At 40.2% G+C, this 25,390-nt stretch overlaps 2 protein-coding genes and 1 long non-coding RNA gene across 3 annotated transcripts; 2 read left to right on the top strand and 1 right to left on the bottom strand.

The window, feature by feature from the left end:
- Positions 1-1,139: 1,139 nt before the first annotated feature.
- Positions 1,140-2,119, top strand: LOC134185898 (uncharacterized). The gene has a single exon (XM_062653782.1). It carries the CDS (start codon positions 1,151-1,153, stop codon positions 1,967-1,969), a length of 819 nt encoding a protein of 272 aa, XP_062509766.1. The 5' UTR covers positions 1,140-1,150; the 3' UTR covers positions 1,970-2,119.
- Positions 2,120-6,584: 4,465 nt separating this feature from the next.
- On the bottom strand, positions 6,585-7,610 carry LOC134186202 (uncharacterized). The gene is made up of 4 exons (XR_009970925.1): positions 7,489-7,610; positions 7,003-7,061; positions 6,850-6,938; positions 6,585-6,788 (listed from the first exon to the last, which is right to left on the bottom strand). It is a non-coding gene; the product is annotated as an uncharacterized LOC134186202 (long non-coding RNA).
- Positions 7,611-7,666: 56 nt separating this feature from the next.
- On the top strand, positions 7,667-17,159 carry LOC134186149 (protein aurora borealis-like). The gene is made up of 7 exons (XM_062654064.1): positions 7,667-7,848; positions 7,944-7,994; positions 8,093-8,194; positions 8,926-9,016; positions 9,091-9,150; positions 15,220-15,452; positions 16,790-17,159. Exons 1-7 carry the CDS (start codon positions 7,699-7,701, stop codon positions 17,054-17,056), a joined length of 954 nt encoding a protein of 317 aa, XP_062510048.1. The 5' UTR covers positions 7,667-7,698; the 3' UTR covers positions 17,057-17,159.
- The last annotated feature ends 8,231 nt before the right edge of the window (positions 17,160-25,390 follow it).

The raw sequence follows: 25,390 nt of genomic DNA, 5'->3' as shown, positions 1-25,390 counted from the left end.
CCAAAATAAATTCTCTGCCAATATTTCATCTTAACGGTAATTCATGACATCACTTCTGATTTACATCCCATGTGTTTAAGCCATAGGTAGCAACTAATAGGTTTCTAGAAACTCAAACATTAAATTTAAATTTTGCCTAACGACCTCCCTGTCTATGATTACCCATTGCAATTGTTATGGCATTACAATGACATCATAGAATATGCAACAGGAAATCTATGTTGACATTCAGTCAGTCTTACACTCTCTAATGATTACCACAAGCTTAGAATCACAGGTGAAAACTGCCAACCCTTACCCATGCCCAAGCCTAAAGGCTGGTTCACAATATTGACACTGATGCTGATGTCAATGTGTTGGCCTGAATACGTGATTTCGACAAAACACAAACACTAGCAGTCACTGGTTCACAATATTTGCCAGACGTAGATCTGATGGTTCAAAACTTGGGTACATAACAGAAACATAGACATATGTGACCCTCTATTACTTCTTTTACTGTTTCGTAGAGACCAAGATGAACTAAGACGAATGTGGATACAAGGACTATTTCAGTGACACTGGTGGCAAAAGCAATTTCGTAAAAGCTGCAATTGCACAATCACAGTAAATTTTGCATACACTCTACAAGCAATTTCTATTATCGACCCCAGATATGTCTTCTTAATGTCAGATAAGTGTCTGTGATTGGTCATTTTGCACATGGTAGTAGTTGACATTCAGTACTTCCGGTTCCTTCTATTCCAGCATCAACGTTATGTTGCCAAAGTCATGATTGTGACGAGTGTTCACAATATTAATGTCAGATGTCGACAAGTACAAACTTACCAGCTCATCACTGGGAAATTAAGTAAATGAAGGTACACAATAGTGAGCAGCACCAGCAAAACTAGACGCTAAGTTCAATACAGGGTATATTGTATGCTGGTGCTGCTCATCATTGTGTACCTTCATCTATGTTAATGAGAGGTCAAGGTCAGTGACAATATTATAAACTGGCCCCTAATTAGTTAGTAAAGAAATTGGTGCAACACAACAATTGTACTGTATCTAGAGATCAACTTAAGTTCAAGCCACCAGCCCTAAATTCTACATCAGACAGACAGACAGACAGACAGACAGACAGATCTATTCCCCATCTGGACCTCTGATGTCAGGCAGATCTGATCTAGATGCCATACCTGTAGTTAGCGATGGGACTATAGTTCTTGGGGCTCCAATAGGCAAGAGAGAGTATGTGTCTGCAGCCTCTAGCCAATATGCTGAGAGTGGAAGGCTGTTGTGTGAGCAGTTGATGAAGTTGGGAGAGGTACAGAGTGCAATGCTTCTTTTACGATTCTGCCATGTTCCTCGCATGAACCATTTAGCACGTTTAGTTTGCCCTGACAGACTTCAGGCAGCTGCCGAGGTCCATGATAAGATTTCTCGTGAGACCTTCACTCACGTATTGGGATATAGTCACCTCACTGACTCTTCCTGGATGCAAGCTACACTGCCGGTCAGGTTTGGTGGTTTCAGCATGTCACCATGCCTCAGCACTTCTCGATTTGCTTTTCTTTCGTCCTGGGTTCACACTCTGGTTCATCTGCCTATTCGTTATCCAGACCTCAAATCCGCACTGGATCTTCTAGTCAACTCAAATGGTGTCGAGGAATCGATAGCATTTTCGCTGATGCAGGCTGGCAGTGATGGGACAGATATTACTGAAATGATTCAAGTTCCAACTAAACTACAACAGAGGCTGACACGGCAACACGCTAAAGAAAAGACGTCAGCAATGATCGAGAAGGCCCCCTCCCAGCGAGATGCTGCTAGGCTAAGATCGATTCAAGGCAAGGGCGCTGGAGCCTGGCTGAATGCTATGCCCACCTCAAATAAGCTCGCACTAGTTTCCCCGCGATTTTCGTTTGGCGGCTTGCTTGAGATTGGGGTTAGCCATGCCCTTCGATGGCTGTATTCGTCAGTGTGACTGTGGTTCTTTTCTGGACAGTTGTGGATACCATCTCCTAACATGTAAGTGGGGCGGTGGTCCAGTCTGGACCCATGAGTGTATTGCCAATGTATGGTCAGACTGTCTGCGCAGCTTACAAATGCACCATCACAGAGAGCCACGTCATCGATACATTACATCTGACAACCGCCCTGACATAACAGTTTTCGATGTTGGATCAGGGTCCAACACAGATTTAGACATTTCGCTAGCACATCCCTGGAGCAGTGAAGTAATTTCAGCATCAGCATCTACGGAAGGTGCTGCAGCATCCAGGAGAGAGCAGAAGAAAACGGAAAAATATAGCAGAGAACGACTTCTTGGTAAGGAAACAGTGACAGCAGTCCCACTAGTCTTGGAACATTTTGGTCGATGGGGACAACAAGCAGAAATGTACCTACAGCATTTGTCAAGTAGATCAACGGATGCCTATGGAACAACAAATGCCTCCTCATTCAAGACACATTGGAGAGAGCGCATGTCCATTCAGCTACAAAAAGCCAATGCTCGAGTCATCTACAGGAAAGTGGAGAGACTTTTAGATGATGCTAGTTAATTTGTGTTTTTCCAAGGCCATTTGGCCTTTACTTTTTTTTTAGTAAAGGAGCAAGCACGTGTGTAGTTAATTGGACTGATGAGGACATTGTGTTGTAGAGGATTTAGCCTCCATCTGTACGTACTTTGTTCTATTGAATAAAATACCATTGACAAACAGGCAGACAGACACGCAGATTATTTTATTGTTACAGATCCTCTACTTCTACACATCCTAACCTTCTATGATGAACCAGTCCTTCACAGCAAAATACTTTAAAACATTAATGGACTTGGATCTGTACATTAAAGTCAAAAAGCTTGTCCATGTCATTCTTTGTTTCTGAAACTCTTGACAACATTTTGAAGATTACTTTTGCATTGCATCTTTGAAGAATCAAAGAGAACCGTTTCCTCCAAAAAGTTTTGAATTGTTCTGCACTACGAAAGGGGTCTTCCTCAATATGGCTGCAATGTTTTAAGAAAGTGTGTAAAAAGGCATCGGCTTGCAGGCCCATCTACCAAAGTGCTCAAAAACTAGTGTGATACACTTTGATGACGTCCCTCTTGGTAGAATTTCTCCTGTATACTTATTGGTCTTCTTCTCTTCTCTTGTGCGGGCAGCAAACCCATCCTCCCTGCTAGATCGTTTTAGAATGCCTTGATTCCATGGGTGTGCCAATAATATGTCAACATCTAGATTTTGTCCTGATTTTGCATCAAAGAATGTAATGTCTGGGCAATCCTCAGTGTTGACGTATAGATTTCTTGGTTCTTTCTCATGTGGGATATGTAGGTCACTCATGCATTCACTCCAGCCATGGAGAACAGAGTTATGGGCTCTAACAGGACCACCTTCAAGATTATAGATCAAAAGGTGGTATCCTTGGGGTCTATAACTCGACGACAATCGCAAACATTCGCCCATTCACTGAATGGCAGAGGCAATCCCAGTCTTAGATAAGACGCAATGGAAAACTCGTTTGCTTTTAAGTGCGTGCTTACCAGAAGACGGTATTACCTCTAGCCATGATCCTGGGCCTTTTCCTTGTAAAGATCGTAACCTTGCTGCATCTCTATCAGAGGGGACATGGGCGAGCAGGTCACCAACTTCACTGCTGGCAATCTTGGTGCACAGGCGATACCGTAACTTTCGTGGGTATGAAATGAAATCTTCAATGGACTGATTTTCCTCTGATTCATTGTCGACTGATTTTGGCAAAGGTGGTAATAACTGAAACGCTGACTTTAGAGTAGAGCCATTTGATTCTGGAACTGATTCAGACTCTTTCAGATAGTTGACCAGGTCACACATTGATGAGAAACGACCAGGCAACTTGTTCATAGTCTGACACCATGAAGATAAGTAAGCTGCATGAGAAATTTGTCTGATCTGTGTTAGACCGAATCCTCCAAACCTGATCTTAAGGGCTGACAGACAGACAGACAGATGCTGAAGAGAGAAGAGAGGAAAACAATAAAATACAATCAACTCAAACTTCCTGGAGCAACATCATTAAGGTCTGTTTCCCTTGTTGTGGAACACTTTGGTTGTTGGGGCAAAGAAGCCAACGAATACAGGGGCAAAGAAGCCAACGAATACAGGGGCAAAGAAGCCAACAAATACATGCAGGAACTGTCACAAAGGACATCAGACGATTCAGGCAAGAACTGCAAAGAATTTAAGTGCTTCTGGTGGAAATGCTTCTCAACGACATTGCAGTGGTGCAACGCTAACACAATCACTAACAAGATTTTAAATCTACCTTCCAGTAAATCATAATAGCACGGATGACTTTGTAACTCAGTTTTATGTACATTAGATTGATAGGTCTAATGACCCTATAGCACCTATTGAACTCACTTCAAAGTTTGCTATTAGCTACTTTATTTATAGCCTATAATAGTTATCATGTCTGAAATATACTACCATTGACACAGACAGACAGACAGACAGACAGACAGACAGACAGTTTGAAAGCTTTGGTCACTGGGTGAGAAAGTGTTAAGGTATCTAGACGATCTCTCACATCTCTCAAGAGATGAAAGTGGCCAAACGAATCCTGCCAAGTTTAAATCATTTAGGAGACGCCATTTTCTGGTGAGTTGCAAAGACGTAATGCTTCAGTGATGTCAAGAAAAACCTATAACATCTTAGGTGGTCAAAAGCGCAGCTCAGAACTGGACATTTTTCAGTTTTTGTTCATTAGTTTTAAATAGACATTGAAGACCCTTCCATGGTCAACTGTAGTGTATCGTGTATTACTAAGAGTTGCTTAGTTAGATTTAGCTTGTAATAATTCTGATTTACCCTGTAATTTATGAAAATATATTTCTTTGACAGACAGACAGACATATAGACAGACAGACAGTATGTACTAGATGTAATGGACATGCTATAGTTCATTTACGAAAAAATTATGTATTGCAGTGTTCAAAATTCCCACTCGCCTACTCGCCAATGGTGAGTCCAAATCAAAGTTGCGGAGTAGAAAGTAGCTGTCCACTTGCCAGAGAAGGGGGTAGGCACGTTCAGGAGGTAGACACGTTCAGGAGGTAAGCACGTTCAGGAGGTGTTGAGTTAGGTATCCTGTAGGGCTAATGTGTACATAAGTATTGAAATCCACATGTTGGCATGTTGGCTGTCAGAATCTAATCATATCTATCTAAATTGTCCATTTATATTGTGTTGTGGGAAAGGCTAGTTACATAAAACAGCTGCTGAAACCGCAATCATTACACTTGTGTGTACCAACTAAAATGCCACCACAAATAGATAACTGAAGGAATTTATTCTTACTAAAAATTAGTAGGGTATTGCTGTGATGGAAGAGTAGACAAAGAATGTGACTGCAAACCTGCAAACCTTCCTTGTGAAACCAGACATGCCTGGTGATGTTTTCTGTCATCTAGGCCTAAATGCTACTACCTATCTGTCTGTGTTATGATAAGTTCAAATTCACCTCTAGGTTTAATTCTTCCAATGCAATATCATGATAATGTTGTATAGCCACCTTTCAGAAACCATCTAGTCGCCTACAATATGCAGGGAGATGTAAGGGAGTAGATAGTTTCGTAGCCAAATGTTGGTGGCAAAGTCTGAATCTGCTTGTACGGTTAACAGCACACCAGAGCCTGCACAAAGCTACATGTATGCAGTCCACATGCACATGGATTTTACAGCATGGCTCAAGAATCTAAATATTGTAGGTGTACATGAATCTATATAAAACAGTGGCATAGAGCTTTTACTAAGCATGGTTAGGCTAGGTTAGTCTAATAGATCATGATGGAAATGTGAATGCCATGGTCAGTTCTAAACGTAGAGACCTTTGATCCTACATAAGCTTTGAATTTCTATATGGTCAAAATTGGGAAAAGTTAATAGGCATCTGTAGATATTGCACCTTATGGCAAGAAAAATCATCCACAACAAAGAATCAAGAATGATGACAAGCATGACGATAAATGTAATGCACTTGTAATTTTGTTGTAAAACAATGTCAATAGGCAATACACATAAGTATAGTCTAATAATTACAGCAGATTCGGTTATACAACAGTTGAACCACTACTAACTTTTAGACATAGCTAGCTTGCTAATTAATAAATAATTAATTAAAATGGGAAGTGTGTAGCTATCATAGTTTTGATAATATTTATTTTGTATATAATTTCTCAAAACAAAGAATACAATTTTTACAAGTTTCAACACCAAGTTACTTATTTTTGTTGTAATTATACCAGTTACTAAAATATATTAATATAATACTAATTTACACACGTATTGCAACTCCAAGGCTTTATTTACTTTGGCGAGTAAAATTTTGCGAATTTCGAACACTATTGACAAACAGACAGACAGACAGATCGATTCAATTGCAGAAGTGCAATGCAAGGGTTATATACCAGAAAGTAGAGGGACTTGCATGCTAGATTGTTGAATATAGTCTTCCAGGTCCTTTGGGCCTCGGAAATATGTTTAGGAAATGTCTTAGACTTGAAAACACTATAGCAATCAGTAGTTTGCGCTTCAATGTAATAGCTGTGATTTATGAAAATATACTACCATTGACAAACAGATAGATTTTATTTGGCCACAAAAGTAATGTCAGTTAAATCAACAAACAACACTTCATGAGTATACATAAGCACACTGCACCTTAATAGTAATATTTTCTTGTTTTGGTCCATAAAACTCTTTGCACCAGTTATTAGAAAAGTTGCTGTTAAGGTTACAACGGCTGGCTGTTGCAGGCAACACCTAGATATAGACATGCAAGGACAGTGTAACAGGTACCAACTTGCACAGACAACAAACTCACCTGATCTGCACACCAGGTACATTCAGCACTAGCTTTCAAACAGCTGGAACAATTTCGTTCATTCAAGCAACTCTGGCCTTCCACTTTAGCTACCACAAAGCGACCAATCGCGTACTTGACAAGAAACGTGTAGAACAAGAACAAGAAACTCACCATAAAAACAATAAAGGCAATAAACGAAGACTACAAACCGACGCAAGCTCGTTGCCATTCTACACAACAGAAGAGAAAGATAATGCAATGTGCAAAGAGGCACGACCAGAATATCAATACAGTTGTGAGCAAGAAGCATACAATACGCTCAAATCAGCTAATTACAATTTGTGGATTCACAATTTGTATTTCAGCAGCAGCAATCGAGTGAAGGGCAGAGGATAGAAGGCAGACAGCGTCAACATTAGCGACCGCAAAACCGCGCTCCCTCGGTGGGATCTAGTGACAGCAAACGACACACGTTGCTAGACGCCATTCTACGACCATTATCACAACAGAAAAACAGAGTTTGCGGTCATATTTTTCACGACCATCATAGTCAATGTCAGGTTGGCGCGCTATGCGGCGTGATATGTTCGACTGACGTTGCTAAAGATCAACAAATCCCGACCCACACCCCACACACACAACGGCACATCACCTCACCTTGCCACGACGACAAACAAGGTTGATTTTCAACAAAGCGAGCGGCTCACCAACTCCGTCACTGCCCCCCGACTTCCACACTTGCGGTGACTCGATCACTAAATATAGCAGTCACGCCCAACCTGATTCGTCGAATACGTAGTGTATTGAATTCAACAAGTAAACGACATCGCGGAAATATTCGAAAGTGACAAACTGCAAACGGTTCTAATGGAAGGACAAGCCAACTGTCCACAAACTCCTGTAGCACCACCTCCTATTAGAAATCCCTTTAGTGCTAGTTGTGGTCGAGTATGGTACGACAGAGAACACTTTCCTCGATTCTCACCGTCAGTTTTACGAACAGACAACGCTAACAAGGTTAGAAGAAACTACTGACTATTCTTCAATCGTTTTATTCTGCTTAATTAGGCTTGTTGGCATGTGTGTTTCTGATCTTGTTTATCTTCTTGTAGAACGCAACTTCTGGCAAGTTTCAATGGACAATAGATGATATATCACTATTGGTTAGCATGTCAATATATCCGAGGCTTGCTTGACTTTACTATATTATTATAATGTACTAAAATACTGTTTGTAATTTTATCGGTGTGGACATGTACAGCGTCCAGCTGAAATCAACGAAGTGCCTCAAGACCAATCTCGTGCTCACATGTACAATCACGGCAACTGGGAAAGAGAGCAGGAGACGTGGGATGTAGACAAAGTAAATCAATTATTACCGTATTATCTCAAACATAAACACGTCCTTCTTATTTTTCAAAGAGCCTGATAGATGTGTCGTTTTTAGATGTTAGAGATGAGACATGTTTTGTTGGACTCTGTTGGACTCTGTCTTAGATATGTGCTTACATTAATAGCTATCATCTAGTACCATTCAATGACTACGTTTGACTACTGGTAATAGGAATCTTGTGAGACGTGCTGTGTTTATGTTAGAGATAATACGGTAATTAATCAATTTATACCAACATTAATATTAACCACAAATTTCGTGGCTGTCCAAAAATGTAAACTTGCCTGGACATATTTTCATTGACTTCTATTAATGATAGATATAGCCATGAAATCTTTAAATATAGCTCTAGTTTGACATCACAAGCCTGACTTACGTGCACATGTCAGTCATTGGTTCAATTCTCAGTTGGACAGTTTTGTTCTTTACGTTATCCTTTTTATTCATGAGCCCACCGTTTTGCTTATTTTTTAGAAGATTACATCGATAAAGAAAGGGACGGTTATATTTCTAATGGAATTTTGTTGTTGTACATTGTATGATCATTTTTGTGAAAACACTGCTCTTTTGGCTTTACATTTATGTTGAATTTAAACTCTCTATTATGGTTAATTTGGGAAGAGGTTTGTTGATCTTCTAGTCTTTAGTCAAACTGCAGTACATGCTTCTTGTGTTCACGTTTTGTGTCCATTTTGTTTCAGTTTTTTACTCACAAGTTGGTTGTACCTTCTCCATGTATTGTTGAACATCAAGCAGGACAAACAATGTTTGCTTCATTTCCTTCTCGATTTTGTAAGTATTTTATAATTTCATTTCTGATCTATTTGCACAGTACTTTGTCACTGAAACCAGATTGTTGTTTGAAGATATAAATGAGTCATCACCACTGTCCCAAGTGGAAGATATAGATACGGTAACAACAGAAGGTACTGCATGTTTCAGAATGACATTAATTAAGCAGTGTAGTACAGAGAATAAGAAGTTATACAGCTACATTCATGACATTAATTAAACAAATTTGATCTAGTTTCAATTTCTTTGTAGTTATAATAGACACATAATCACAAATATTTTTTGTTGTCTTCGCCATTGCACACTTGTTCATTAGGTTTTTGGTTGAGGAGATTTGTCTTTGTTGATGCATGGAGCTGATGTGCAAAATTGGTCTACACACTCACAACTCACATGAGTAGCACAGTGTGGAAGTGCTATTAAGTGTCCAGCTGTGGTCTTTACCATAAACTTGATATCAGAGAAAGAAGATTTGACTAATCAGATCATTAGTCACAGGACACTCTGTTTTATTATATGAACAGGCCAGGAGTAAGAAGATTACAAAGCGGCATTCTTCAGTTTTACCATACATAAATTTTATCGACACAGCAGCTAAATTGATGTTACTGTTATTTGTAATATATATATATATATATATATATATATATATATATATATATATATATATATATATATATACAAATATATATACCAGTTTATTGTGGCTATTGTCTCAAGCTAAAGATTATTACAGGGTACTACCTGTGTAGGGATTGACAAGGTTGTGTGGCTGTGTGGGCGTGATCATATTTTAGACCTTCAGAAATCACTTTAAAATGTGGCTGAATATCTTGAAAACGACAGATAGAAATGCTTACAAGTTCAACTATGCTAGGCTACTTCTGAGTCGATCTCAGCTTGTTTTCAGAACTAGAAAAACGCTTGTCAATTCAGAGTTTTCGCCGGATTTTGCCTTCTTTCTTCTTTTTCTTCTTTCTTCTTCTTCTTCTTCTTCTTCTTCTTCTTCTTCTTCTTCTTCTTCTTCTTCTTCTTCGTCACACATAACTTTTTGACTACGGCATATGTAAAGCTAAACTTGGGGAAATGACGTAGAATAAGCCGACCTGTATTCTTATGATGATAGAAAAAGAAGCATCTAAGAAAAAGAGATTTGTAGAATGGATTTGAACCTGCTACCCTACTTACGTTACACGTAATTGTTGTAGACAATTGTTAACAAACAATAACCATGCAGCCAATCACAAGATCCTACTACCCTTAATTTACGTTGCAGGAAGCAGTTTAGCAAGGTGACAAGAGTTCTTGACACGTGTTGTGGTTGAAAAACCTGAAAGTGATTTTCCTGCCTACAGTTAGGCAAAGAATCGTGCTTTTGAATTGCACAAGCAAGAGGAAGTGTGTAGAAGGAGTGACGTTGAACGTCATTGCAATCGCAGACACGATATACTTCTTGTTGTATAGTTGGAACACGAACGCCTTCAAGCAGAAGGCAAGAGCAAATTCGGCTTGCTTCCATCACGAAATGTCAACATTGCAATTCTCATTATGTGACGTTTGTTACGATTAAGCTGGGTGTGGCATACAATGAAATTTTGCGCAGAGTTCATGAATTGTCTATATATAGCTACCGTATTGTCGTGTATAAGGCCGACCTCACGTATAAGCCGCTAATTGAAGACCTCGTACAGTGTACTGCTTCTACAAGCCGGTCGCGTGTAGAAGCCAAGCATTGCTCAAGACGCTCAGCATGCATTCAGTGTACTGTACAGTACTGTACGCGCTCGGTCACGTGCACATGCGCAAATGTCGGTAGCGCTCAATGACACCAACAATGATGACGAAGAAGAAGCTGACGCTCTTGAAACTGGCATCTCATGGTGTCATGTCGTACACTTATGTGTTCAAATTAGTACAGTACACGTACAAGCTGCCGTCCTGTTAATTATATTATCAGACCCTTACATTTTCTTTCTTGGTTATTTTATGCCATTTAGACACTCCAAGAATAATTCTAATACATGTGAAGTTCAGAAATGTGTTCATGCAGCTTGTGAATGTTTGCTTGAGTTACAGCCAGTCTAGCTCACAGCCTTATATCTAGCAAGACTGGCAGAACAATACTTTGGAAAACTTTCAGTTTGATGGTTCAAGAGAAATTTCTATGGGAAAACACTCGTTTCCACCAACAATTGAATGATGTACTTTCTTCAACAGTTCTATTTTCAATTTTTCACAACATCCTGTAAGTGATGGCCATCCATGGATATGTGAGATTGCTTTTTGCCCACACTAAAAGCTTTAGTGTAACGCTAGTATTCATACCCCACTTGACACAAACTTTATGCAAGCATCCATCTAGAGATTATTGTAGACAACCAGGAGATATTGCAATAGCAGCTAAATCATTTGCATACATTCCTTCTTCAATCTCAGTATGACCTTTTGCAAGAGATGAAAATCTTTTGCAGTACACACACACACACACACACACACACACACACACACACACACACACACACACACACACACACACACACACACACACACACACACACAACTACGTGCACATATGCTTGTAGCTCTCAAGTGAGTAGAACACAGCTTCATTAATTAGTGTTAAGTTATAATTGCAACAAAATGTAACGTCTGCATGATTCAAACCTATACACAAACACTGCACATCTTCTTTACATATTTTGCAAGTACACTGTAAACCTAATCCACATGCTCGAGATGTGTGACTATACATAATGATATACCAAGTACGCTTTAGGAAATGTGTGTTTTCGTAGGCTACCTTTGTTTATAAGTTAATGGAGTAGGTTGTGCTTTCGCACGCCTAAAAAGTTACCAAACTAGAATTTTAAAAACTTTTTCTCTGAAAAAAGAAATAGATGTAAGGATTGTATAAAAAGTAATAGAAACAAGATTTAGACAATATGAACCAAAGCCAGACATCATTATTGAATCCTTCCAACACACATTCCTTACATTTTACCTTTAGTGGGTTGGAAGGATTCAATAATGATGTCTGGCTTTGGCTCATATTATCTAAATCTTGTTTCTACTACTTTTTATACAATCCCTACATCTATTTCTTTTTTCAGAGGAAGTTTTTAAAACTTTAGTTATATATTGTTTTACTTGATGTTGCAAGTTCATGCAGTATTTTGTTTGTGTATGTGGTAGTTGCATAAGCATACATGCTAAAACATTAGTAAAACTTTTGGCTTTCTTACAGGAAGAAAGCTAAATCCAGTCTCTAATTTACTGATAGGATTGTTTTGTGATTTGTTGCAAAAGCTATTCTTTTATATCAATGAAGTGTTCACATTTGCAATCTAGACACACCTACACAAGGTGTACCATCAGGTTTGATCATTGTAATTTACGCTTACAGCCCGTTCATACGAGCACTTATAACCTGGCCAACACTGGTCAGCACAGGTTGGGTCACTTTTAAGAAGGGTTGTGTGAATGCAGGCCGAACTATGCTGGAATGGCCCACCTTAAACTGATGTGCCAGCACGTTTTGGCTTGGTCAGCTTGGCTCACCATTATTTATGTGAACAGTAACCAAGTCAAACTGTAGTCTTGATAGCCATACCCTTTCCCGTATCATACTCGCTTAGCCAGACGTTCTCGCTTTTTGTAGCATGGGCGTTTCTAATGTACACATGTCCATATGTACCTAGCATGCATAGCAAGAGACACACCACCACTAAAGCCCCGTTTACATGATGTTATGGGACCCGGGACCATGTGTTTACACAACAATTATTTGGGCCAAGTTGGTTCCTGGGCCCACGGGCATGACTCACTTTTAAATGCCAGGTCGGACCCTGGTTATGATTAGTAGCACATGCATGCAGTTAATCATGGCGGAAGATCATGAGCTATTTTTTCAAACATGTTTGCTTTTCTTGTCATGACATCGAGCTGGTCTAGCATGCTCTCATCTCCTTGTATCCCAATGATTGCCATCACCTCTTCATTAGTTCATAGTATGCTTCTGCGACCTGCCATTGTTTACAACTGCGTGATTGACTACACTTTAGACCCTGTGCATCTAGCTGAGATGCCGATGGTGGTTATGGACGTGTTAATGCAAAACAGGGCCGGGCCTGGGACTACGAGCTCGGGTCAAGCACATACCATAGTTTAGCGGGCCCTGTGTAAACACGGCTTAAGTGAGCTGGCTCACTTTGTCTAAGTGCCATGTGAATGGGAATTGGCTCAGCTTTCTGGCATGGGCTGGCTGAGTTCAGCTCAGTTTGGAAAGGAACTCGTGTGAAAAGGCTATTAGAATCAGTACATACTACATGTATCCAAGTCGCCGTTTGTACACAACTATTTATGGCTATGAAACTGCGTTTGTAGGTCCGACAGGGTTTATAACTTTGTGTTTCAATTAGAATGTTAGTCTTAATTAAGAAGCTGTGACCAGTGGAATAACTTATGGACTAACCTTGATGTTAAAAGTGTGATAATAGTAGTACCTTTGTGCCATCAATTGGTATTTTCAGTGTTGCCACAGCATAGGGCCAGATTTTGAAAACTTATGGTTGTTATGGCTTAGTGTTGTTATTTATGGTGTCTAGCTTTATTAGCATGCATTCTATGTCTGTTCAGGATCAAGATAATATCACAGCAATTTGCACTATTTTACTTTTCCAGGCTTTTTGTGTTCATTGTATACATGCAGAACTGCCAACTCTCCCGCATTGAGTGGGAAACTCCCACGATTGGGATCTTTCTCTCGCCTAACTGCATTTGGCATAAAATTTCCAACATTTTCTGACCTTTGGTGGGTGTGACTAATGGGCATGACTGATAAGTGTGCTTGTTGTGTGTACACGTATAATAGGTAGAAATACCTGTATCAATGTATATCTTTACGTTTATGTGTGCCAGCCCCTCTCTCCATCGGGTTCTTTCTATATTTGTCAAAATTTTATCAACTGAATATAGAAGGAGGAGTTGGTCTTGGAAAACTCTATAAACTGTCATACCATACCATGGGCGTGCTGCTCTAGCCAGACCATTACCTGCCATCATACTTCTGTTGGAAGTATGATGGCAGGTACTGTAAGGGTGGGAAGTATGATGGCAGGTACTGTAAGGACGGGAAGTATGATGGCAGGTACTGTAAGGGCGGGAAGTATGATGGCAGGTACTGTAGGGTTTAGCTACGTAAGACTAGTGCTGCTCAGCTGCCACTATAAGCCGTCTGCATGTGGTACTGTACTCTGAACAGAATATATAGTGAAGCCTGCTTTTCTAAAGCTGACCCAAAATGCTTAGCAGATCTAGAGTGGAGAGATACGCTAATCGCCCGCGGGGTTCTACCATCTACATCCTCAGAAACATACGTACATCTAGATGTATGTTGTCATCTTCTACGTAGTTCTCCATTATGCATTTAATGTAATTAATAAGTTCTTATGTTCTTCAAAAGCCCTATTCATAAGGAACGTTAGATGGTTGTAAAATTTTGTAATCTGTAATCCAGGCAGTCCTCTGAGGCTTTCTGAAATGTACTTATCATTTCAGAATCATGGCATATGAATCGATCGTTAGACGGTTGAACTGGAAGATGCATGACTCTGACTCTTTAATTAAGTGTACTTTAATTAATTATTGGTTACTACTCTGAGTGGGCATGCAAATAGTTAAATACATACATTATTTAATGCTCATTATGACATAACGTTTATTGATATTGATGTGTTATTGTAGGCATCTCTAATTTTTTTATTTCCTACATTTTTCTGGCAAACTCACGCAGTTTGATTTGGCCGGGTTGGCAGGTCTGTGCATGTGTGATGGGATGTCACTTGTAACTTTCTCAAATATGCCCAATTTTTGGCAATCTGACTAAATTTGATTTAATATGCATGACATGATGTAGTATGTAGATGGTTTACTAAAGAGTTTATGAAGCTCTGATCATGCATAAAACTCACAAGTCCAGGTTGCATATAAGAATTGTATTATAATATCAAATATTTGTGAAAGCAATAAACTGTCATACGGTATTGAGTAACTAGGTAGTATCTATCTTCAGTACGCAATAAAATGCAATAAAACTTTGTCTTGCAACAATTGTGCACTCAACTTAAGTACTTAGATAGCTAGCAGTAGTTGTTTGGCTATTACTAGGGATTAAATCACAGTGTATATCTTTGTCCATACTGTAGTTGCTGCTCAGACTGAGTGTCAAGATGGAGCATTTTATGGTGACATGGATATTCCTCAGTGGCAACTATCTGAAGAGATGGAGAAATTGCAGGACTTGTCTTTTAATTCTTTCAGAAGAAAATTATTTGAAGCTCCTTTTGAGCCAGAGGGAGATACTGAAGCTACTTCAGTAGATTCAGTGATTTTAGATGATGGACATGATAGGCTTATGGTTTCTAACAAAGGAATAAAGGTGAGGTACAAGTTGTTGGTTTCACGTTAGTGATGATTAGATTATCACTAAATTACTAAAACAGTGTGGTACATTTACCATATACACAAACTGTATATTTGTATAGGATAATATCATATATAAGTTAATTAACTTATTGATATATCTTCCATTACAGTGTACCCTCACTTATCCACCTCTTGCTAATCTGACTCTTGCTAATCTGACTCTTGCATATCTGACCTTTACATATTTGACAGTCATGTGGATATCATGTCATATTGGCTAGATTGAGTGTACTGTACTGTTACTACTCAGTAACTGTATAGTGACTTCATGCATGATGGCAGTGAAAACGATGAAACTTCTAAGAAGCGTAGGTATGTAGTGATTACAATAGATTAGAAGCTGACGATTTTTAATAGCTGGAGATGTTGTCCTATTGAGCATTTCTTTACCTCTTCTGACTGAAACTCAGAAGAGGCAGTAGAAAAGAACTGCCGCATGTGCAGTTTGTATGCTTTGCGCACTAATGGCCAACATTGACGCTGTTGTGGAGACAAGCATTGGTGCCCCAGTAGGGTGGAAAGCAGCAGCGGATAAGAGAATGGATGTTTTCATGGAGTGACAGCCCAGGGACTTCATGTCTGGAATTACAAGGGATGATCATGATCAAGAGTCTGTCTGTAGTGCACAGTCAAGTAACAAGCAGTTGGCCCATGTACAACAACTTTCATCTATTCTGTTTGCAAACATCCGGTCTAGCAGCTTTACTGCGCAAGCACGATCTCTTCTGACACTTTTAGCTCTGCCAGTTTTTTCTGCGCCTTCTTAGAAGACTCTTCCAGAAGAGCCAGAAGAGGTATAGAAATGCACCCCTATATTGCCATTGCACAAAATTTGGAGTTGGGAAGACCACAATAACTGATATTAAATGAAACAGGGATAAATTTTAGTCTTCAAAAGGGAAATAACAGAATTGCTTGGTTGTAATTATGATTATTTAGTAGCAGAATGTTTGCCTTTTAAATGTGATTGTAATTTATTGGATCTGCTGAAGACTTGACATTTAGGCTTGTTTTGTTATCATGCATATCCTAGGGTTAGAGGGTTTTTATCTCTATTTGAAATGTCATCTGCATTTGCTTCTTGTCTTTCATAACTTTACTTACTTTAGCAATTGTGAATTTCTGATTTAGAACAAATAAACTGATTGGCAGTAACACAATAAATTTCTCTAATAGCAAACATGTAATATTGAATTGGCAGTAAAGTCAATTAGATTGCTTAATGTTTGATTAGTATGTACGTGGATGATGTTTGAATGAACGAATGAATTATAACTGATTTTCTTGCAGTCTGCTGATTGCTTGAAGCAGCATCAGATGCCTGCCAGTCCTTTACTACCAAAATCATGTCAGTCTAGTCCTGGAGACAGGCAGAGCCCAATGGAAGCATCGCCATTACTATCAAGGATATCAGTATGCCAGTGTGCCAACCTTGTAGCTGGTTTGTCTCCAATATTCAGCCAAGATGAGATAGATCAATCGACACTATTAGAAAGATCACCTAATGAAGCAAGTATGTCTACGTGGAGCGTGAATGGCCAGTCATTAGGTGTTTGATTTCTTTGTCAGTTATTCTCATGCATGCATGCATGTTTAATATGGATGTAATGATCAATCAATAATAAGCAATTGAATAGACATGATTGAATATTATTTACAAGTTAGGAAAGTCTTGTTGTCATATGCTTTGCAAGTTTTGGATGTGTGGTGTTCTACTAGAGATAAGTGCGTTCATGAGCCATTATAGTTCACCTTGTTTCTCAAGTTTATACAACAATTACGTTTCAGGCAAGTTTTACATAGATTCAATCTCCAACATAATTGTGGAGAACATCTTGCAGCCTGCTGCTGCTGCTGCATGCTGGTCAGTCAATTGAGTTTTATAAGCAAGTACAGTAGCTGCTCGTTTTTAATTAGTTGCAGTGATATCAACCTGATTAAGCAAATGAACCATGTATTCAGACTTGCATTGTGTGTTCCATAGACCTGGAACAGGTTTGGTAATAGCATATTTGTCTTGCTAGAGTAAAGACATTTCTTTAACTGTTATAACCAGGCTTTTCTAAGCTATAAAGGATATTTGACATGCAACACATTTTAACAGACTGTTACTGCACCATATTGCTTACATATCCATTGTAACACATGGGTAACTTGTTTTTGCTTCTGATAATCAACTGATGTCTGATACAATTATGCAGTTAAGTAGAATTAGAGTCTGGATTAGTGTTAGAGTTAGGCTTATTGTCAGTTGTTCAATGTTGCTCAAACCCACTAATTTTAACAACGCTCAATGCGCCTGTCAAACTGGGCGATATTTGGCACTGCACAGAGTCGTCGACAATCCTGCGCAGGGTCAAGTCGAATTGCAAGAAATTTGCGAAGAGGTCGATGCCTCATTGTAAGCCAAAAAGTGAGTCAAGATATGCAAAATTTACGATACCTCTTAGCTGTCATAAAACTTATCCCAATAATGGAACACATACTCCTAACATCACACATCGCAAGGAAAGAAAGGTGCTTGTCTCCTGAACGCACTACTAAGTAGATGGTCAACGAGAACAAGTGACCAAATGGCTCAGAACAGTGACCTTCCAATTCTTTTGAGGTGTAGACGGTAGGCTTACCGAAAGAATGATGGAGAAGCTGACACTCCACGCTCGAGCAGATGGCATTCTTCCTCAACCACTCCTACACCTATTGAATTCGAAATATTGAAGATGGTAAAGTGATGTTGTTTAGCAAAAACCTATCCAGCAGCAAGAGAATGAATCGGCTCCAACAATCCCGCGACTGGATATCCAAACAAGAAGAAGACAGACTGACCACAGACAACATGAATCGTCCCAACAGCAAGTGGGTGTTTGTACGATTTATCGAAGTCCACTTGTCCATCATCCAGACACGAGAAGCTCAACTCGGCACAGGATTCCTACCCGAATGGCTGTGTCAGAAGAAGGGCCTTGTTGCTCTGGACACATTGAATGACAGCCTATTTTTTATTTTGCTGTCTTGCTCTACATCAAGGGTGCGATCTGAGTACTATCAAAGCCAAGGAGCACGCCACATCCCTCTACAATGAGCAGAGCCTCGATGTACGCAAGACTAATCTAGACAATCTCGACGCTATCGAAAAATCAGATAGGTATTCACGTGTACCAGCCAACCGAGCAACCATGGCAACTGACATGACAACCCGCCCACTATCCCAACACGATGACCACAGGAATGTTTCAACAGCATGTCTTGTTGATGGGAAGATCGGTTGAACTGTATTCCAATTCCACGGCTGTTGCTGGCACGGATGTCCCAAACATCAACCCGACAAAGGTTTGTTCTTGTATTGATTGATCTCGCGCGAGTGTTTGTTTGATCTTGTGGTCATGTGGGAATTTGAGATGCCCCAAACCAGCAAGCATTTTCCGATCCCAGAACCAAAAATGAAGCCTATCCACACATCTTTGTGTACGACTTCGAAGCCTATCTCGACAAGAGACAGGCCCGCTCACTCACAATGACACCATACATCTCGAGATCAAACACACCCCTATCTTGGTCTCTATAGGCGATACGATACAGCTCTCCACCTATCTATGCAATGCTGACCCCAAACAATTCGTTGCAAACTTTGTCGACGGGGTCCAGAGATGAGCAGAACGGATACGAGAAGTCATTCCTCAACGATATCTCCCAGATCTCGAATATCTGCCCACCAAACAAAAGCATTGAATCCAAGAGTGGTGCGACCAAGTTCCAGTGCTAGGGTTCAATTGTGGAAAATATGATATAAACCTTATCCGAGAGCACTTTGTGAATAAGATCACTGACACAATAAAAAAGGTCAAGGTTGCCAAAATAGGCCAACCAGACCATGTTTCTATTGCCCCCAAATCCAATTCCTGGACATATTGAACTACCTGGGGCTGGGCACCAGCTACGAAAAGTAGATCAAAGCCTACAACTGCCAACTGCAGAAAAGCTTGTTCCCTACGAGTGGTTCGATAGTCTCGACAAACTGCAATACCGTTGACTACCCAACTACCCAGATTGGTACTCTAAACTAAAAAACCAGTACTGTACCAACTCATCCTTGAAGAATGGAAGATCATGCAAGCATACATTCTGAGAACGAGAGATTACCACCTTTGCCAATTGGTTGTCATACTACAACGATCTCAATGTCGAACCCTTTGTAGAAGCACTCACCAAGATGAGCAACTTTTACCACGAGTATGGGGTCGACATCTTGAAAGACGTCGTCGTCACTTCCATTTGTGTCCCTACAGTTTCTACTCCAAGGCACCCATCAATTGTGCCCAACAGCGAGGCTTACAACATTCTGAAAAATGTGGTCACCGGCGATTCAAGTCTGGTGTTCATGAGGTATCACGAGGTCGGAGTCACGCGCATCAGATACCATCAGTATGACAACGCACTCCTTTATCAAGAGTTTGTGGGAATCGATGCCAATGCCCTATAACTCTGGACAATGTCCAGTGAAATGCCCTACGGACCAGGAGAAGTCTGACACTGACAACCCCCAGTGTGTCAAACCATTTATTGATAAACTGCTCACGGGAACGTGGTTTGGTTACGCAGAGGTAGACATCCGAGTCCCGCCGCACCTTTGCAATAAATCTGCAGGATGTGTTCCCTATTCATCAATCGAGAAGTGGATGAAGCCGACGTCCCTCAAGACATGTTGGACTATCTACAACGCACCGGCAGAAAACGCATGGGAACAAAAAAGCTACTTGGAACCATGTGTGCCAACAAGATCCTCCTGTATGCTCCCATACTCCGGTGGTACATTGAACACGGGCTAGAGGTCACTGTCGTTTATCGCATGATTGACGACAACGCCAAGAAGATATTTGAGTGGTTTGTGAAACAGGTCACCAAGGCGAGATGCACCGGAGATGTGGATAGAGAAAAGACCCTATTGGCAGAAGTGTTCAAGCTGTTTGGTAACAGTGCCTATGGCAAACTCACGAAGCACTGGAGTGCCAGATCAATGCTACCTACACCAAAGTCGAAAACGTTGTCAACCGAGCCATGAGAAGCGTCTGGTTTGACGCCTAGGGGTACGAGGAAATTGGCGACGCCTATGAGCTCCATTCACAAAAACCTCAGATCACAACCAGACGCACTTTCCAAGTTGGCATCGCGGTGGACCAACTCGCCAAACTGAAGATGCTAGAATTCTACTATGACGTCCTCGACAAGTACGTGGCATGACTTTGAGTTGATCCAGATGGATACCGACTGTCTGTACATGTCTCTATCTACCAAGACCTTAGACGAAACGGTGCGACCAGAACTGGTGCAAGACTTTCAGAGTCATTGCTAAGAATGGCTGGCTTGGAATCAATGGAGCAACTGCACCACACCCCAGGCCTATTCAAACTAGAGTTTGAACGATCACGGGCCAACGCTTTATGCAGCAAATGCTACTATGTGGACGATAGAGCCGGTCAAAGAATAAAGCCTCTGCCAAATGGATGAGCAACAAGCACAACGATATCACCTGGTGGCGCTACGTCTCAACTCTCCAAGGTTGAAATGATTACTCCCCAAAATCAAGGCTACCGAATGGTGGGAGGATGTATGAAGACATATCTGCAAGATAAACTTGGTCTCAGTGCATATTATGACAAACGGCAAGTCTTACTGGATGGCATTCACACAGAACCCATATACTAGCTGATATCAAGCCGAAGATATTTGATATTCTTGACGACCCATCCTCTAATCAATCATTTTAAAAGACTTTGTTGGAGTTGAGGGAAAATCTCACATAGAGTCTCCTCGATATTGGAAACATCAATGACGATCATCCGTCTGTGATGTAACGACAGATGGATCAGCAATTCATTGACCATTCAGTGTTGTAATTTGACGGTGAGTTGGAATGATAGCGCTTTCAATTCTAACAACTCGTTGGCAAAGTTTATTGTATATTTGTAAATACACCCTCCTCTAGAAACAATTCTAGATTGCTGCAACCACTGACATCCATCTGCCACGATCAAAGAAAGTCTCCATCACCCAAGCGGCTGGTTTTCAGGCCAACTGTCACACATCTTTGTAGGGTGAAAGAGGCACCTCGTAATCATCTATGACTGGTATATATAATGTTATATACCTCGTAATCATTCATGACTGGTATATATAATGTTATATAGAAGTCTTGCGCACAGTGACGGGTGGTGGTGCCACATCCGAACAAGGTCCTGCAATGTTGTCTTTTTGAACTTTTTATAGTACTTTCTACTTAGCTTATTCGTAATGGAAGGACACATATCTGTGACAAGGTCAGCCAATCGGCTGAGTTCAAAGAGCAGAATAGCCTCGTCAAACTCTTTTCCTCGAAGGCATCCTTTCAATGTGTTCAACTCTCTTTGGTAGCTGGTATAGGCAAATCGACAGGTTTCCACTTTTTTAGGATAATCCTTCTTCATCATCAGTGTGTGTAGAACCCAACCCGGCCACACTGAGCGCGATGAGATTCACAAAGACACCCACTGTGACACCCCGTCTCCAACCCGGCCGAGGTCACGTGAAGTGCCAAGTCTTTGCGTTTAAAAGATCTAAACAGTTTTCTATAACACCAACATTGGCAGTGGTAGGTGAGGTACAGCTGGGTGAGCATACAGATGTCACTCTCCGACATATCGCCGTCGATGTAATTGAAGTTGATTGCTGAAATCGTCTTGTTATATATATATATATATATATATATATATATATATACTAGGGTTAGATACTTTTACACCTTCTTTCAACTCATCCAAGTCTTTTCAAATATCTTTTAACTGGTAAGTAAGAACTAGAAGGTGTTGAATTCTGCTAGTCATGTTTTGAAGTAAAGCCTGGTTCACAATACACCTCGCGTCGCGTCGTCTCGCGTCAAAGGATGCCGCTTCCGACGCGACCGCGACGTGAGGTGTATTGTGAACTAGGCTTAATAAGTTGTCTGCTGGAGTAAGATTATTTACCGTGGTTTTCATTTTGTTCACAACAACACTAATAGTATTCAAATCATTTTGAATTCTATCCACCTTGGTTTCAATTCATCGACTTGGGTTTGAATACCATTCAACTTAGTACAAAGTGCATTTTGCTTGTCAATCATGTTGTTTACATCGGTTTTAATCCCATGCGTGGTCTTATCCAAGATTGTGATAGTCTTTGGTGTTCCTTCCGATCAGAACTTTCTACCAATTCTCTCTGCTCCAAATTTGTCCTACCTTTCAACAATTTGACGTCATGATTGATTTGCTGCAAGTTGTCGACCTCTCTGCTCGTTCCAAACTTGTTAATCGACATTCTGTGTAGCCTATATATATATATATAGGCCACATAAAATGGATCTCATCAATTTTAATGACACCAGGTGGCGAGGCGAGCTGGGCCGAAAGATGGTTGGCATTTCCTACTCTCTGATTGCCATTACCTCGTGGTGGGCCCGATGAGATGTGGAAAGACACCATTGTTATGTAACATGCTGATGAGATGGATGATTTCTGATGAGACGATTATCTACGTCATCCTTCCAGGTCAGACAAAATGTCGACTGCTGCAAGACTTTTATCGTTTCTTGGAGACCGTGGGGTGAATCGAAAATTCCAAATACTCAAACCAAAAGAGGTGATACCCGTCGAGGAACTGGATGGTGACTCTAGCAAGTTGGTCATTTTTGACGATATCAAAATAGACAGCAGTCACATGGAACCCATTAAGGAATACTGTCTAGGAATCGCAACTGCAATTGCATCTACCTCACCTAGAGCAACTACGATTCCCCAAAACGTATGTTGAAATACCAAAGCCTTCTGTCTTTTTTGCAGACTGGACAACAAAGATATTCGACATATAGCAGACGATCACAGCAACTCCATGGCAATGAAGAGTTTGCCAATATTTATAGGAAGGCAATTTGCGAGACTTTTTCTTTCATGCTTCTTTACAAGACGAGCAAACGTATACCATAGATGAATCATTGTGGATTTGATAAATTTTATCGACCACAATAACTAGTTACTGTTAAACAATAACTAGTTACTGTCATTGCAATAACATTTACTGCCACCACAATAACATTTTATGTAACCCTATAGTATAGTATGGCATTCGTCCAAGTGAAGAGCATGAAAGATCATAAAGTGTTGATAGAGAAATATCTCAAAAATAGGGAGATTCTCAAGAAGCGCATCATTGATGAAAAAACTGGCAAGCAGCATTTTCAGGAAGATGTGGCTCAACTCTTTAAACGACCTATCAAAGCAGAGTTGGACAAACAGCAAGATGAATTGATGAAAGAGAAAGAAAAATTACAAGAGGGTCAAAAGGCTCTGGCAACAACACAGGCCGCCATTGTCAATGCTATGTCAAATCTATCACCTCTCGTAGCCATTATGGGTGCTCCAGCATTACCAGAGGCATTGGCAGAGGCAGCCACTTTGATCGCTATAGATGCAGGACTAGAACCAGAGGTGTTGAAGGCTTATAGACTTCTATTACCTTCTGAGATAGTGAAAGGTGACCTATTCCAAATTGATCCGTTACAACAGTATGTTAGTAAGGAATTACAATTGCTTGGTCCTAGTAAGAAAGGTTAAACACCAGAAAGACAAGATTTTGTTTCTAGAACCGTGAAGACCTTACAAAATTATGAAACTTTAAAAGATTTACAAAACATTCTTCTAAAACAGTCACCACTCGCAGGAAGCACACTAAACCCAAGATGCCTACCACTACCGAGACAGCCAAAAGGAGTAAAGGACACACACCAAAACAACCTACAAACTCACACCCGAATTCACCTTTGGCAATCTGTATATCGATTCCATGCAACTGGCGAACATGAGACTTGAAGCCTACCAAAGATAGTAAGAAGGTTATGTCAAGAAAGATAGATACAGACCTGTTGGAGTTGTTGATTAAACGATTCAAAACGAACAAGACATACTGTGGTGGAGCTCTCAAAACCTGGAACAAACTGGGCAAACTGTCTGGCCTTCCTGTCAGCAAACGATCCAAGAAGTATCAGATACCTGAGATCAAATATTACAAGTCCCCAAACGAACTCTGTCGTTGCTTGAAAGTTCTTTTCGCCAGCAAAGAAGCATGTATCGAAAGCACTGCTCTGGACAATGAGATTGTCGAGATCATAGATAGGTTATTGGAAGATGGTATTATCACCAAAAAACTACAAAAATATTCACGATTATGTAGAGTAGTAGTATAGAGATGAGTCAAGCACAATCCAGCTGAGGTATGACAACCCGTCAGCTCTATGATGAGCTTGAAATACATATGAAAGTGCTGCATATGGAATTTCAAACTTGTCATTCTACAACTTGTGATGGCTATCTGAGAAAACAACGATAGAGTGTTGATTGATATCATCTTGGATTATGTGAGTTGATTGTCTCGGGAGAAGAGTTTACATTAGTCGAGTACTTGGATATATGCAAACATATTTGTGAAACAAGAGAAAATCTTATCTAATTCTATATATATAGTGCCATGGGTGAAACAGTTCTAGCATTAGACAGCAGTCGCGCAGGAGGTTCAAGTCCTGAGTTTACCATAGAACTACATCCACCTCATCTCCTCAATAAAGATGTCGATTATAGATTGGCATTAATCTCCAGTGGTATGTGGTATTCGTGGTATAACATCACGACAGACAACAATTGGCTTAGATAATGCAACGGTACAAAGTGGGTTAAAGTTTAGGTACCACCGGGTACTTACAACATCACCGACTTGAACTTAGAAATCAAAGTTTCTAAGAAAGAACGATGGCGATGAAGACGGTATTACCATACAACCCAATTACAATATCTTAAAATTGCAAATAATCCTTGCTGATGACTACAAAAT

Source organism: Corticium candelabrum, chromosome 10 (assembly GCF_963422355.1).
Source record: "Corticium candelabrum chromosome 10, ooCorCand1.1, whole genome shotgun sequence".
In the NCBI taxonomy this organism is placed as follows: domain Eukaryota; kingdom Metazoa; phylum Porifera; class Homoscleromorpha; order Homosclerophorida; family Plakinidae; genus Corticium; species Corticium candelabrum.
This window is presented reverse-complemented; position numbering and strand designations above follow the sequence as displayed.

Excerpts from the sequence above, each read along its gene's own strand:
- LOC134185898 (XM_062653782.1), top strand. The coding sequence starts at position 1,151 with ATGTCAGGCAGATCTGATCTAGATGCCATACCTGTAGTTAGCGATGGG.
- LOC134186149 (XM_062654064.1), top strand. The coding sequence starts at position 7,699 with ATGGAAGGACAAGCCAACTGTCCACAAACTCCTGTAGCACCACCTCCT. Across the intron at positions 7,849-7,943 it reads GAACAGACAACGCTAACAAG|AACGCAACTTCTGGCAAGTT; the intron begins GTTAGAAGAAAC and ends ATCTTCTTGTAG. Across the intron at positions 9,017-9,090 it reads TTCATTTCCTTCTCGATTTT|ATATAAATGAGTCATCACCA; the intron begins GTAAGTATTTTA and ends TGTTGTTTGAAG.